General features: G+C 41.1%; 3 protein-coding genes across 6 annotated transcripts; 2 read left to right on the plus strand and 1 right to left on the minus strand.

Moving 5' to 3' along the window:
- The first annotated feature begins 2,526 nt into the window (after nt 1–2,526).
- LOC116801723 lies at nt 2,527–3,338 on the plus strand. 3 transcript variants are annotated; one of them, XR_004362186.1, is made up of 4 exons: nt 2,527–2,615; nt 2,692–2,843; nt 2,905–3,070; nt 3,141–3,338. XR_004362186.1 is itself a non-coding variant. In XM_032722887.1 (3 exons), the coding sequence occupies exons 1-3, from the start codon at nt 2,643–2,645 to the stop codon at nt 3,275–3,277; spliced, it is 504 nt and encodes a 167-aa protein (XP_032578778.1). In that variant the 5' UTR covers nt 2,631–2,642; the 3' UTR covers nt 3,278–3,338. The 3 variants fall into 3 exon arrangements, 1 of the variants encoding a protein (XP_032578778.1); XR_004362187.1 differs by having other exon boundaries at nt 2,601–2,615; nt 2,668–2,843; XM_032722887.1 differs by lacking the exon at nt 2,527–2,615 and having other exon boundaries at nt 2,631–2,843.
- A 6,639-nt stretch (nt 3,339–9,977) lies between these two features.
- On the plus strand, nt 9,978–13,268 carry LOC6620400 (S-formylglutathione hydrolase). 2 transcript variants are annotated; one of them, XM_002044572.2, is made up of 2 exons: nt 9,978–10,121; nt 12,310–13,268. In XM_002044572.2, exons 1-2 carry the CDS (start codon nt 9,993–9,995, stop codon nt 13,165–13,167), a joined length of 987 nt encoding a protein of 328 aa, XP_002044608.1. In that variant the 5' UTR covers nt 9,978–9,992; the 3' UTR covers nt 13,168–13,268. The 2 variants fall into 2 exon arrangements, with proteins under 2 accessions (XP_002044608.1, XP_032577159.1); XM_032721268.1 differs by lacking the exon at nt 9,978–10,121 and adding an exon at nt 12,155–12,243.
- LOC6620401 (E3 ubiquitin-protein ligase RNF113A) lies at nt 10,540–11,914 on the minus strand. Its single transcript, XM_002044573.2, has 3 exons — nt 11,709–11,914; nt 10,924–11,650; nt 10,540–10,856 (listed from the first exon to the last, which is right to left on the minus strand). The coding sequence occupies exons 1-3, from the start codon at nt 11,812–11,814 to the stop codon at nt 10,619–10,621; spliced, it is 1,071 nt and encodes a 356-aa protein (XP_002044609.1). The 5' UTR covers nt 11,815–11,914; the 3' UTR covers nt 10,540–10,618.
- Nucleotides 13,269–13,318: the final 50 nt, after the last annotated feature.

A 13,318-nucleotide genomic window follows, 5' to 3' on the forward strand; every position in this document is an offset into this window, starting at 1 on the left:
ACGGACTTACGTGTGAACTAGTAGGCGACAACAACTTATGCCATTTCCGTTTCCGCTCGCATCGCCATTCAGCGCAAAAGGCGGCAATGCCAATGGGAACGGCAATGGGAATGGGTATAGCGGCTAAGGCAGAGCAGCCAAGGAACAGGAACACAATTGTGAGGTCATGTATGTGACAAACAATAAAGACGATAACTTAGTGCCTGCATGCAACAACGGGCGGAAACGGAACTGCAACTGCAACTGCCTAGCCTTGCCTTGCCTTTCTTCGCCTTTCCATGTCCTGCGAAGGTGTGTGGGTGTGAGGGTGTGTATGGCTGTTTGTTGGTGCTTTAAAAATAGAATTAAGTTTTCGTAAACTTGGACTTAATGCGCCCCTTTCTGGCTTTGGCTTCGCCATGGTTTGAAAGTTTGAAAATATATATTTGAAAAGCAAAGTTTATTCTCGTTGAAAGAAAATATGTCTGGCGTCTTTTGTATACATACAAGGTGTCCCGCCGGCAGCACAAAGCACCAGCTGCCAGTTGCACGGCAGGGTTCTGGTTCTCGTTCTGTTTCTGCTTCTGCTGCTGCATCTGGTGTTGGTCCTGGAAGTCCTGGAGGTCCTGCGGCTCCCACGCAAAGTTTTGTTTGCCCTGGCACTTAAAAAGTCGTAAAATGCACATTCAGCATAAAAACCACTGTTGGAAATTATGGCCACACTGCATATAGCCAGCATTCTATTGCTCTCCCCATCTACTTCGCCATCCACTGTTGCCTTTTGTATCATATTTTCCAGTTTGAAGTTTCCCGAGCTGTAGCGGCTTTTATCTTTAATGCATTCTACGTGCACTCTGCCCACTTTTCAAAGGACACACATACGACGAGGGAGGGGCATACGTTTCTGCTCAGTATTTATTGAATGAAAAGTTAAGCCCATTCACTTGGCACTGATTTTAAATTGAGATTTATAGCTTTGCAGGGCGTGAATTGAAAGAAATCTATTAGTTAATATTATCGTTTGCGTGCCTCAAAGAAAACACGACACCCTCATAGACTACATTTATTCGTAGCAAGGCTTAACAACCATAAAATGTTATAAATTATTCTTAAATTATGCTATATAAGCATCCATATATAAAATCACAATATTCCACAAAGTACACACTTTATAAATAAACTAAAAGATTAGCTATCAAAACATTCATACACATGTACATACATAATTTATATACACAATACGACCGAGGCGTTATCAGAAAAAAAACATATGTTTTAACTTATAAATCATTACTCATACATTAATGCTCGAGATGCATTAGATTTGACAAATTAAGCTTTGTAGAAACTAAACAAAGTTGTACAGATCACAGAACTGCAGCCCGCCACTGGCACTCTACGTCCACCCGATAAACACTCGGTACTCTAGGCACCCCGTGTTTTTTGACACCCTACTTGCGGCAACACAAAATACTCGAGTGTTTTACCAACGTGGTGTTATTGTTACGAGTAAAAAAACCACCCGAGGCCTGCTGCGCAATAACCGTTTGGGTGAGTGGACGCACAGTCAAAGATCGGCAGCACGTCATTTTTTGTACGCGGGCTGCAGTTCTCTGGTCATTTTTTGTACGCCTAAAATTTGTATGGGTGGAAGCGTGACGGGTATAAGAAATGAAGGGTAAAAGGGAATACCAAAGAAAATTTTCGTGCTCATGTCTTTGCTCTTTAATGGACTCAATGTGTGCCACCCGTTTTGAATTATTGCCTTGTAATTTTTCACACGTCGCTAGCTGAATACTCTAATGAAAAATATTCTTACATAAAGTCATTTTTGAAATGAATTTTGTGACATTATGTACATAGATTCGGCTATTAGCATTATTACTAATACTATTATTTTTACTATAATCTATATTTAAATTATTAATAATAATATTTATTATTATTATTATTAATTAATTAATTTTATTATTTATTATTAATAATTAAATTATATATATATATATATATATATTAATAATATATAATATAATAATATATAATATAATATATAATAATAATAATGTATAATAATAAGATGAAGGGCATATTATACAACGTATTTGGCAAAGTCTAGAGCCACGCCGAAAGAATAGTGTGTAAACGTATGAAGTGTAAAACGTATGGAGTTACGCATCTTGTCTTTGACTCGACTATCTGTGAGACCACCCGAGTATTTTTGGAAACACCCGAGTATTTTTGGAAACACCCATGTGTTTAACGGTAATGTGACCGAGTGTGATCGGCACCCGCGACGCAGAGCACCGTATTGATTCGGGTGCGCGCACAACGGGGTGTCTTGTCTGCATGTTCAGATTTATACTGTGTGTTTGTAAGTACCCGCGATGTGCGTGGCGGGTAGCACCCGCACACAAAATTGTAGGGTGTGAGTCGAGTGGCAAAAAATGCCACCCTTGCAGTTCTCTGGTACAGATCGGTGAATTTCAGGAAATGTATAAGTTATAAATAAAACCGCCGACAGATGGAGCTCGTGTGCAATTCACTTCGCTTATCTCCAGTGTAGAGCTCATTCTTCTTTTACCACTTAAATGGAAGCTTTGGCTGAGCTAAGTATCAGTTCTGCTCAAGAGTTCATGGTGAGAGTTTCAATTTATAACACCGGAATGGCAAAAATTCTTTTGATTCTAGTTTGCTTCTTTTTCGCCTCTACAGAGGCTTTAAGTTTACCAAGCCACAATTGCTCGGACTATTTCACATACGGCATAGATGCCAACGGGAGTTACATTGGCATTTTTACTGCCGATCAAGCAGGCGTTCAAAAATTGAACTTTTATGCTACGTTTGTATTCCATGGCGCTAAAAAAGTGAGTAAGGACCAAAAGATTGAACGTTACTGGTGCTACGAAGTCCTGTTTCTCCTTGCAGCAAGTCAGTACTATTAAGCCTTACCCAACCACCACGGATGCTATTCGTAACATTATAAATGGATATCGTGGTCAGGCGTTTGTTCAATTCACTAATAGTACCAGTGAGCTGCCTACACTGTTTGCGTTTGTCTGGAATGGGAAGGTTTTGTGTAGATCTTCGATTGGTGAGTAATTGTAGTTCTCAAATAAGGTTTTTGGAAACAGTTAATTTATTTACTACTTTCCCTTTTCCAGTCACTTTTCGTAAGCCTTTTTACGCAATGGGAACCGAAATAACAATAAAAACTTCCCAGCCTATACGAAAACTTAAAGACACTCGGCCAATAATGCACCCAATCTTTCCCCAAATTGAGCCCAAAATAATCGTATAATGCAGAAATAATATATATAACACGATTAACAAATACAAATCAATATATATGATTCATGGAATTACCTTTTTGCTCTTCTTAAACATATGTGTTAAATGGAAAATACACAGAAGATAAAAAAAATTGGTTTCTACCAGAGCGAGTAAGACTCGTTTTAATTCCAAATCGTCTTCAACTTGGAAAATAAATATTAACCAGATGTCAATATACTATTTAGTATGCAATTAATTAGCAACCATTTCTTTTTTACAAATTATAATAAAAACTAACGGGCTCAAATAAGCATGATAAGTACTTACCTTTCGTCCCAAAGCTGAGGGCAGTCAGCCAAGAGAAAAGGGCCGAAATCCGTTGGCCAAAAAAGAAATGTAGACGAACCGCAAATGAGTGGAGCCAGCGAAGAAACACCGAGAAGGCCACTAGGAAACCACCTACTTTGTATCAACAGATAAAAGTAAAGTTTTTCAACATCATTTACTCAGGGCCAGAATCGTAGCACTCCTGCAGACTGACTTAGTTTCAGGCTCGGCAGGTGAATCCGAAACGAAATACATAAAAGTGTCTTCTGAATTTTTTTTTTTTTTTGCAAGGAAGGCGCGCTCGATTGCGGTTTAAAAGTGTGGTAGTACGAGGTAGTACAACCTGTTGTCGGAGTTCAACTGCCAGCGCAAACTTTTTTAATACGTTACAAAATCTTCGCACACCGCAGCCACTTTTTTGGCCACCGAACTTACTTCACTTCGGGCTCCATTAAGGTAACGAAAACTTTACTTTCGACTGCTGTCTAACGGTAATGCTGGAGCATAAGCCATGATTGAGAGGTGCAGACATATACTCACTCCCCTTTTTCGTGGAAGGTGTATAAATATTTTGACCGCAGGGTCGCCATCTTTCCTTTACTTCCTCATTTAACTTCCACCCTGCGGTTGTTATTGTTATTGCGCCCGATATTAGCAGGACATTATTGAAATTATTTACCTTTCCACCCCGCTCAGCAATTTCCTTCATCCTCACCTCCATCCTCACTCCATAGCTCCTGTTTTGGAAAACCCCCAACTACCAGCGAAAAAGTTGCATAAATTGTTTTGTTATTAATCCCGGGCTGGGCCATTGAGCGCTGAAACGACTGACAGGTGTTTAAATTTCAAAACTTTTAATGGCAGCGCCAGCCACAGCCATGATTATTATTATTATAATTATAATGGGAAACAATAAGTTTTGATTGGATGGTTATTCAAATAACTTAGGGAGCGGAAATCAATGGGAAATTAAGCTAAAATGAGCCGACAATGTGGCACAAAACACTTTATAAAGAGATCGTAGCTGGATTTAAGTAAATTAATTTATATTTAATTGACTCGCTAAAACAATAAATATATTTTCTAGTTGCATTATCCAATTAACATATAACACATATTAATATACAAGCAACTAAATTTGCTGTGTTAACTTATCTAAACAATTATCGAACAATTAATTTTAGGAGAATGCCTTTAATTTTCTCCTAAAGTAACACACTAAAATCCTTATTTTTTTCGAGAAGCTTAACACATAAGAAAATATAAAAAAATAAGCTCGCAAACACCAAGTTTCTTGAAGGCGAGCAATTAAAAATTTTCGTTTGTCTCCTTGCTTCCCACTATCAACTTTCAATGGACTCCTTAAGCTGCCCCTATCAACGCCTGGCACATTGTCAATTTGTCAAGTTCTCAGTGTCTTGTCCACACATTCTCGCTTTCTCGGGCTCAATGCCATTCTCAAGTCCATTCCCACACCCATTCCCATACCCATTGTGATGCCCCTGCCCATTCGCCGTCTCATAATCGCACTCATCTGGGGTCGAGTGGGAGTCAACTATCAGCCATCGAGTTAGAGTCGGAAAGGAAGCCTCGGTCACTTTCCACAAAGACCGGGAACATATTGTAGCACGATTTTTAAAATAAAATTAACTTGAATTTGCTCTCTGCGCCGGCGGAGTGAGAGAAAGAATGTCCTGTCCCCTTTGGCATGATGTCCTTGGCTGTCACACAATCACCCGCAGACTGGAGCACAATGTGGAGGAAAGTTCTCCTTCGGCGCAGGAGGCGAAAGTGCAAAAAGCCAAGTCAGTAAGTAGCAAAGAATTTTCAACACAAGAAAAGCCACGTATATGTTTTCCTTTGTATGGGGAAAAGGCGCCGCAATAGACAGTCTGGTGGGTGAAAAAAAAAATATGCCACAATTGCAACATAACTTTGCAGCTTATTATTTTTTATTGCAGCTAATAAGCTTGACTTGCCAGTTAATGGCGCATTTCCGTTTCCGTTCAGCGACACAAAGTCACAGCCACACACATACACGTACACATTTAGAGGGGAAAACCTGTCGCAAAGTTTATAATGAAAATATTTTCAGCTTAGCAACGACCAAAGAAAGTCCGGAAAACGGCAAATGGCAACTTGTTGTTGTTGAAAAGTCTTGCAAAACTGTCAAAAGCAAAAACCCCTTGACACACCCTAATACACATTCGCTTAAAAACATTTTACTTTTTGTCTTACCATTCTTGAGCTTATTAAAGTTACATTTTTCCGACACTTTTCATTTATTTTATTTGTCCATATTTCCTTATTGAAACTTTTCATGGACTGGACAATGGCTTTCCTTCCGACCACACCGCCCTCACAGGCTTATCCCGGCAAAATGGCCTCATTTGCTTAGACTGAAAAGGACATGGAGACCAGTCAACCATTCTATTGTTGTCTTAGTGCCTGCTCATTGCAGGCATTTTGCCATTTTGTGGCTGCAAATGTATTTTGTAGCTCATTTGTGTGTTTGCCCGGATGTTGTAACTGTGCACAGGATACGATGAGTGCCCCGATTTCACACGAGAGCGGCAGGACCCACAACATTCGTGCCGGACATTCACGGGCAAGGTGCAAACATTGTATGTGGCCTGGATGTTTTAATGTTTCTGCTTTTGGGACAATTACTTTTGGCCTGGTTATTTAATTGACCGCTATTTGCCGAAAGCATAACTTGGATAATCCGTTTTACTGCCTTTACTAAGCGTTTGGCCATGAAACAACAATGTTTTTTGTAGGGAATATTAAATTATACAAACCTTTCTTACTGGAATTTACCTCTAAAAATGAGAACTGCATGTGACGAAACACAGTTCTAATTTAATTTTCAGTTAAACTTTGGTCCTTATTTTGACAATTCCTTACTAACTACTAACACTAAAGACTAACTAAACTAAGAGGCAGGCTGAATTCAACTAAATTGCTTTCTTCTTGGAATAAAATATTTTTATATACAAGAGCAAAACTTCCGGGGAATTTCAATTAAAAAAAATCCAGTGATAAGAGAATTACTCTGATAACAGCAATAATTCTAAGAAAAACACTTTGAAAAGCTACGCAAATATATTGTTTCGCAGTTTTAGTCTTAACTACCGCCTAAGGCAGGGTATCTTATATCCTAACCCACAATAACTTAAATTTATTTCTGTTATTTGATTAACATTCATCCATTTTAACACATCAGTAAAGAAAATATTGATTTTGCAACAACTTTTCACGCAATCGACAAGATGCCAGATGAAATGCCGCAAACTTTTGTTACCTTCTTATTATATTTTTGTTTTCTTCGGTTTATTTTTATTTTTTTGAATATTTTTTATGTTACGAGTACAATAAACATCAATATGTTGGTAACAGCGGACATGAGGCATCTGCTCCTTGGCTTCCATAAACCAAGGGCGACAAACAAAGCGAAAGCCGAGCTGACAAAAGTTTGCGCAAAAATCATAAAGTGCAGGCAAAAGTTTTTGGCCAAAAGCGGGAAACACTCACAAAGTCGTAAACCAGAAAAGCGGAGGGCGAGTGCCAGCTATTCCGGGGGATCCCAAGAAATCGACCAACATCAATTCGAAAATGGCGCAAAAGTAGCAGCGATTTGTTTGCCTGCTGTAGCCATGGCCATTGTGGCCATCAAGCATCCTCGCTGCTGCATTTGGCCAGCTGCATTTGGCCAGTTTTTGCCCACTTTGCATTTTATCTTTATTTGCATTGCGGCTAACCAGCGACAAGCATTCTTGTGGCCGGACATGTCGAGTGGTTTTTGTTTTGAAGAAAATTTTCTTTCTTTCTTTCTGTGTTTTCTTTTCTTTTCATTTCGCTCTGTCGTTTTTCCTGGATATCTGCCAGCGCAGTGCGAGTGTCAAAGATTCCTCGCAATCGGAAAAGCCCCACCAACAGAGTGTTTGTTATAAATTAAAGCTGCGGTCGTGGCTGCAGGGGCATGAACCTTTATCAGAGGCACAGATTTGTGGCCCATAACTTGTGGGGCTCGCACGCACATGGAAATGTATGTTTACGCTTAGAAATGTGTTTTATATTTCAATTGATGAATTTCATAAATTTTATCTCTTTAAAATTGGCTTTTAATTGGTCGGCTGGGGCCAGTGTGCAATTGTGCTGTTTAATTATTCGGGACTATTAAGTGAAAGATTAATGAGCCTGGGGTTTTTGCGGTGCCATAATATAGCTGTTGTGTATTATTAACGGCCTGCAGTTCAGCGAGCTTCATTTACACAGTAATTATGGCGCGCTCTTAATTGTTCGATTTGAAACTAAAGTTAATCCTTAACGATACATACCTATAGCTACTCGAAAACGAGCGAAACTTAACAGTGAATGGGCGATAAATTATTGGGAGTCAAAGCGTAAACTACGCATGGCAAAGTTTGGCCAACTTTAAGAATGCCGGGCCAGCAAGTCCTCGGAGTCCTGGTGATGGAACGCACAGGCAATAACAATTTATATGGCCCGGTCTGACATTTCAACATGGCCAGGACACGTACTGAAAGTTCGGAGCTGGCTCAGGTCGCTCCACGAGCTGTATCATTCAAAAAGGTGCTGCAACCTTGGTGCGGACAGGAGGGCATTTAGAAATTAATGATAATTGACACAATAAGCGACAAGTTGAGCCCGAGTCCAGGGAGCAAATCCAGGGTAGGGAACGGCACTTCTGCCCTTACCATCCCATCCAGACGCTGGGATAATATAATAGTCAATGACATTAGAAGCCAATAAATAAAAGCGAATGAAAACAAACAGCGTGCAGCCCAACAAACGTGCAGATGGATGCTCTTGGGTACATACATATGTACATATGCACTGGAAAAAATGAAATCTGTAATTATTTACTCATTATTATACACAATTATACAGACAAATTTGAAAAAACTGTTTTTCAAACTTTCTTCTTTGGAAACTGCAATGCGAAGTATTTCCGGCTTAAGAATATTTTGAATATCTTTAGGAAAATATGACATAAATCCCAAATCACTCAATTACTCAGACTCTCTTTAGCTGAAAGGAGAATATGTGATAATCAGAATCCTTCAGCATTCCTTCTTATGTATCTCAACTTTCAGGTGGCAATATAATTTAAGTATAACTGAGATAATTGCAATGTTTATGGATAAAAACTTAAGTAGGCTTGTATTTAATTTAGTATCATTGCTAGCGAGCATACAAAGCCTAATGTAAACAACATCAAGATGATGTTTCGGAAACGAAGCCATGTTCGCCGAATTCTGGAGGCGTCAAACTCATTTAACGCCTAATTACTTTGGGGCCGAGACGCAATCGTGTGAGCAACCGCACACAAATTTCTATATCCTAATTAGGCGGAAAAACTACCCATCCTGCCCGGAAAAGCAACCCAAATCCCCTGCCTACTTATTGCGCTTTGGCAATCAAAGCCGCCAACAGAAACTATAAAATTTCAGAGTTCACGTCTGCCGCTCACTTTCGCATTCATGGAAATAATTAAAACTGATTTGCAGGTCGAAACAATCGTTGCCTCCCCCTCAATTAAGTTACGTTCATCATGCACGACTCTTTCATTCAATTAACCATTGCGCTGCCAATAAGTGAGTGGCACATAAAATGTGAGAAAATACGAACGTGACCTAATAGCCGTGAGCTAGCTTGATGATTGTTATCCTTGGAAAAATCCGCAGGAGAGGAAAATTTCCCTACGCTGCAGTAGGGAATCTGAATCTGTAGCTGTCTTAAAGAAATGTGAATGCTGTAAACAAGCAAGGTACAAATATTATACGTTATCAGGGGAACATAAACCCCGTAGTTTTCCTCCAATAAAATCGGCTCGACATTGTGGCAGCTAGGATCCTGGAAAATAGAACTTTTATCCTTTTTGCTCATCCTGGGCAGCTGGCCTGCTTTTAAAGGCTTATGTGCTCATATTTTGCATGCTCGGAGCCGGGGGAAAAGGGTGGACAGAGAAGCCGGATGGATTTTGGAATTTGTGGCTAAGCATCGATTCGTTACCACTGGCCAATATTTCGGCTTTGTGCTGTGAAACAATGCGGCCTAGAAGTTTGGCAGGAGGTTTTGATTTTAGCGGGCAAAAGTCAAACGAATTCGCTTCCGTACAAGTTTGGCCCGCTTAAACTACGTTTCCTAGCTTCCATTACGATTCCCCTACTTTCTATTGTGCCTGTGGTTTCTGATGCGAGCGAAACCGGAAATGAAAATGCTGACAATTAAATTATGGCTATAAGATTGCGCCCAAATTTCGCCGCTCCTAGAAGGCAGTAGTTTCAGTTGCTTGCCAAATTTAAATTTGGTCAAAGTTGGCCTTTGATCGTTTCAAACGTCTAGCAATACTCGATCGAAATCACAAAGTTATTGCAGCTCCCTTGGGAATGGGAAGAAATTTCCTTCGTCTGCCCAGTGTGAGTGGTAGAAGCTCGTTCGTATACTCCATAGTCGCCTGTTCAAATCTTCCCAAGCGACGAAGCATTGTGCTCAGTTTTGGCCACATTATGACCGAGGTGAGTAAGGCTTTTAGGTCCTGCGGACTAAACATTATTATAAAATCCAAGCCTCGTTGTGATTAATTTAAAAAGTATCTATGTGTCAAATTATCCAAAGAAATATAAATAATTCATACATATGTATATTACGTAGTGAAACAACTTATAGATGAAATGCTGTGCATAATTTGTATGTTAACCAATAATAATAATTAGCCAAAAATAAGAAAAGGCAGCTTACAATTTTGTATAAATATCTAAATAATACATAATTAATAATAAATAGGATTTTTAACTGCAATTCAATCTGAGGCAAAGGTTTTTACAATTGCTTACACGCCACCTATCGGTGGCTTACACCTTACATTACATTCTACACTTATGCGGCAAATGTGCTGTAAAATGGATTTTATGTGAAGCATTTAATCAAACCGTATTTGTGTTATAACTGAGTACACATTCGTAAAAATGTCCTTATTTATTTTCACAACCTGTACATATGATTTGAAAATATATTAATCACTATCATCCGAAGAAATCTCTTGAGCTTCCTCCCCTGGTCCCGCTTTATCATCCTTTTTCCCAAAGTCCTCCTCATCGCTGTCTGAGTTTTCCATTGGGTTTGTTTTGAGGCGAGCTATGAGCTCTTTGGCGGGATTGAAAATACCATTTGTTTGCTGGGAACAGATGATGCAGCGCTGTGACTTTTTGTACTGGGCCAAGGCGCACTTTTCACAGAAATAGTGCTTGCACCTGGAAAGAAAATTAATATGTTATTTATTTAGTAAATGCAGTTTAGAAATGGTTGTCATCATCATACTTTGTTACCACGGGATTGACGAAACTCTGTCGGCAGATGTGGCACTTGAAAGGCAGTGTTTCTTCATCGGAGTGAATCTCATACTTGCCATCATCGCCATCGGAGTCTACATCACCCGTTCGCTGATTCTCGTGATCCATTTCTAATTGCCAGCCAGCTTTGTAATCACTGCGATCGTGCAGAAACTTACAGCTGTCGCCAAAGCCGCAGTATCCCGTTTCCTTGTAGTCCTTGCAGATATCCGGCTGGTAATCCCACCTGACAGTGGCTCTAAGATGGGCAGGAGCCCTAATTGGGCCACTTCGTACCATTCCGGAGCTGGCATTCCCTGCCGCTGTATCCTGCTTCTTGTAGTACTGCGCATAGTTGTTGATTCCGCGGTAGATTTTATCGTCCGCCTTGCCCTCCAGCTCCTCGTTGATTTTCAATGCACGCGCATGAATTGCCTGCGCATCTCGATCTAATTCTGTGTCTATTTCGTTAATCGATGTAGCTCCCTGGTCTTGGGGACCACTGGGCAGCGCCTCGCGCTTGGATTTGTACGCAATGCCCAATTTATCATTGTCTGAGGCGGATGATGAGCCGTCTTCGCCCGTTACTCCCGCCTGTCTCTTTGCTTTGCTCATTGTCTTGGTGCTCTGGAAGTTGGGATTCGTGCGCTTTCGACGGTTCTCGGCTCGCACTAGAGCACTGGCTTTGCCTTTGGTCTCTTCCTCGCTGCTTTTTTCTGGAATATCAATAAAATTTGCCTATTTACTTTATTGTCGGTAAAATTAAGTTCTTACCAGATTCATCACTGCTGGTTTCCTTTTTGCGACGAATTCCGGCTCCCTTCTTGAGGTTCCGCTTCTTGAATCCAAAGGACGAGGTGCTAGCCGCTTCTTCCGACATTCTCCGGCCTCTTAATCGGGGTACTTATCTAGTAATTCACGTTAACAATAATTAACAATAGCAATTTCGCTAACTGGCGCTTCTTCTTTCCGGCTAGTGATGGTACCTGCGTAACAATCGTTATGGAGTCAGTATTTTTTGTATTAAACGGGCACATTACAATCCAATGTTTACTTATGAGGAATATGTTCATTTCTTAGAATTGCAATAATTAAAAATGTAATACATCAAAAATATCTTTAGTTTTTAACGGTTTTATATTAATATAAAGAATTCTACAAAATATATATTACGGACTCTTGTCTAATCTTCTAATCATCGATACTATCGATATTTTCCAAGATATTCTGAAAGCTTCCCACTTTTGGCGCTCTGCACGCGGCCACACTGTTTTTTATCGTTTGTTATTTTTAGAACCTTAAAAAACAGGTGCGTTTTGTAAATTAATATATTGCAGTTTTAGTTTGCAAATTATTTACTCCGTTTCACCCGCAGAACATGACGCTCGAACAGCTGTCCGCAAACAAGTGCTTCGAAGGCGAGCAACGCGTGTATCGCCATCGCTCCGACACCTTGAAGTGCGACATGACCTTTGGCGTCTTCCTGCCGCCGGCCGCTTTGGAGGGCAAACCGTGTCCGGTGCTGTTTTTCCTCAGCGGACTGACCTGCACGCATGAGAACTTCATCCAGAAGAGCGGCTTCCAGCAGCCCGCCGCCCGACACAACCTGATCGTCGTCAATCCGGACACTTCGCCCAGGGGCGTGGAAATCGCCGGCCAGGATGACGCATACGACTTTGGAAGCGGTGCTGGATTCTATGTGGATGCGAAGGAGGAGCCGTGGTCGAAGCACTACAAGATGTACAGCTATGTGACCCAGGAGCTGGTGGATGTGGTCAATGCCAATCTGCCCGTTGTTCCCGGTAGACGGGGTATATTCGGCCACAGTATGGGCGGCCACGGAGCCCTGATCAGCGCCCTCAAGAATCCCGGGCTGTACCAGTCGGTGTCCGCTTTTGCGCCGATTGCCAATCCCACCGAGTGCCCGTGGGGTAAGAAGGCCTTTGCCGGCTATCTGGGCTCCAATCCGGATGACTGGGCCCTGTGGGATGCGACGCATCTGGTGTCGCAGTACGAGAGCACACCGCAGGAGCTCTTCATCGACCAAGGTGCAGCAGACAATTTCTTGGCCGGCAAGCAGTTGCTGCCGGAGAACCTGCTGGCTGCCGCCGATGGGAACGACCACATCCAGACCATCTTCAAGCAGCGCGAGGGATACGATCACAGCTACTTCTACATCGCCACCTTCGTCGCCGAACACATCGCCTACCACGCCGCCCTGCTCACCGCTTGATGATATTCCGCTTGTACTTAATCGTTGGTTTCCGCCGAAACCCTAATTCAACGTAAATTTGCCAGTAAATAAACCAATTTCCACGGAGCTTCTAAAATGTATACTTACATTCTTGACTTTAAACTTTGAACTTGGACTTTGAAAAGCAAAT

Source organism: Drosophila sechellia, chromosome 3R (genome assembly GCF_004382195.2).
Source record: "Drosophila sechellia strain sech25 chromosome 3R, ASM438219v1, whole genome shotgun sequence".
NCBI classification, from domain to species: domain Eukaryota; kingdom Metazoa; phylum Arthropoda; class Insecta; order Diptera; family Drosophilidae; genus Drosophila; species Drosophila sechellia.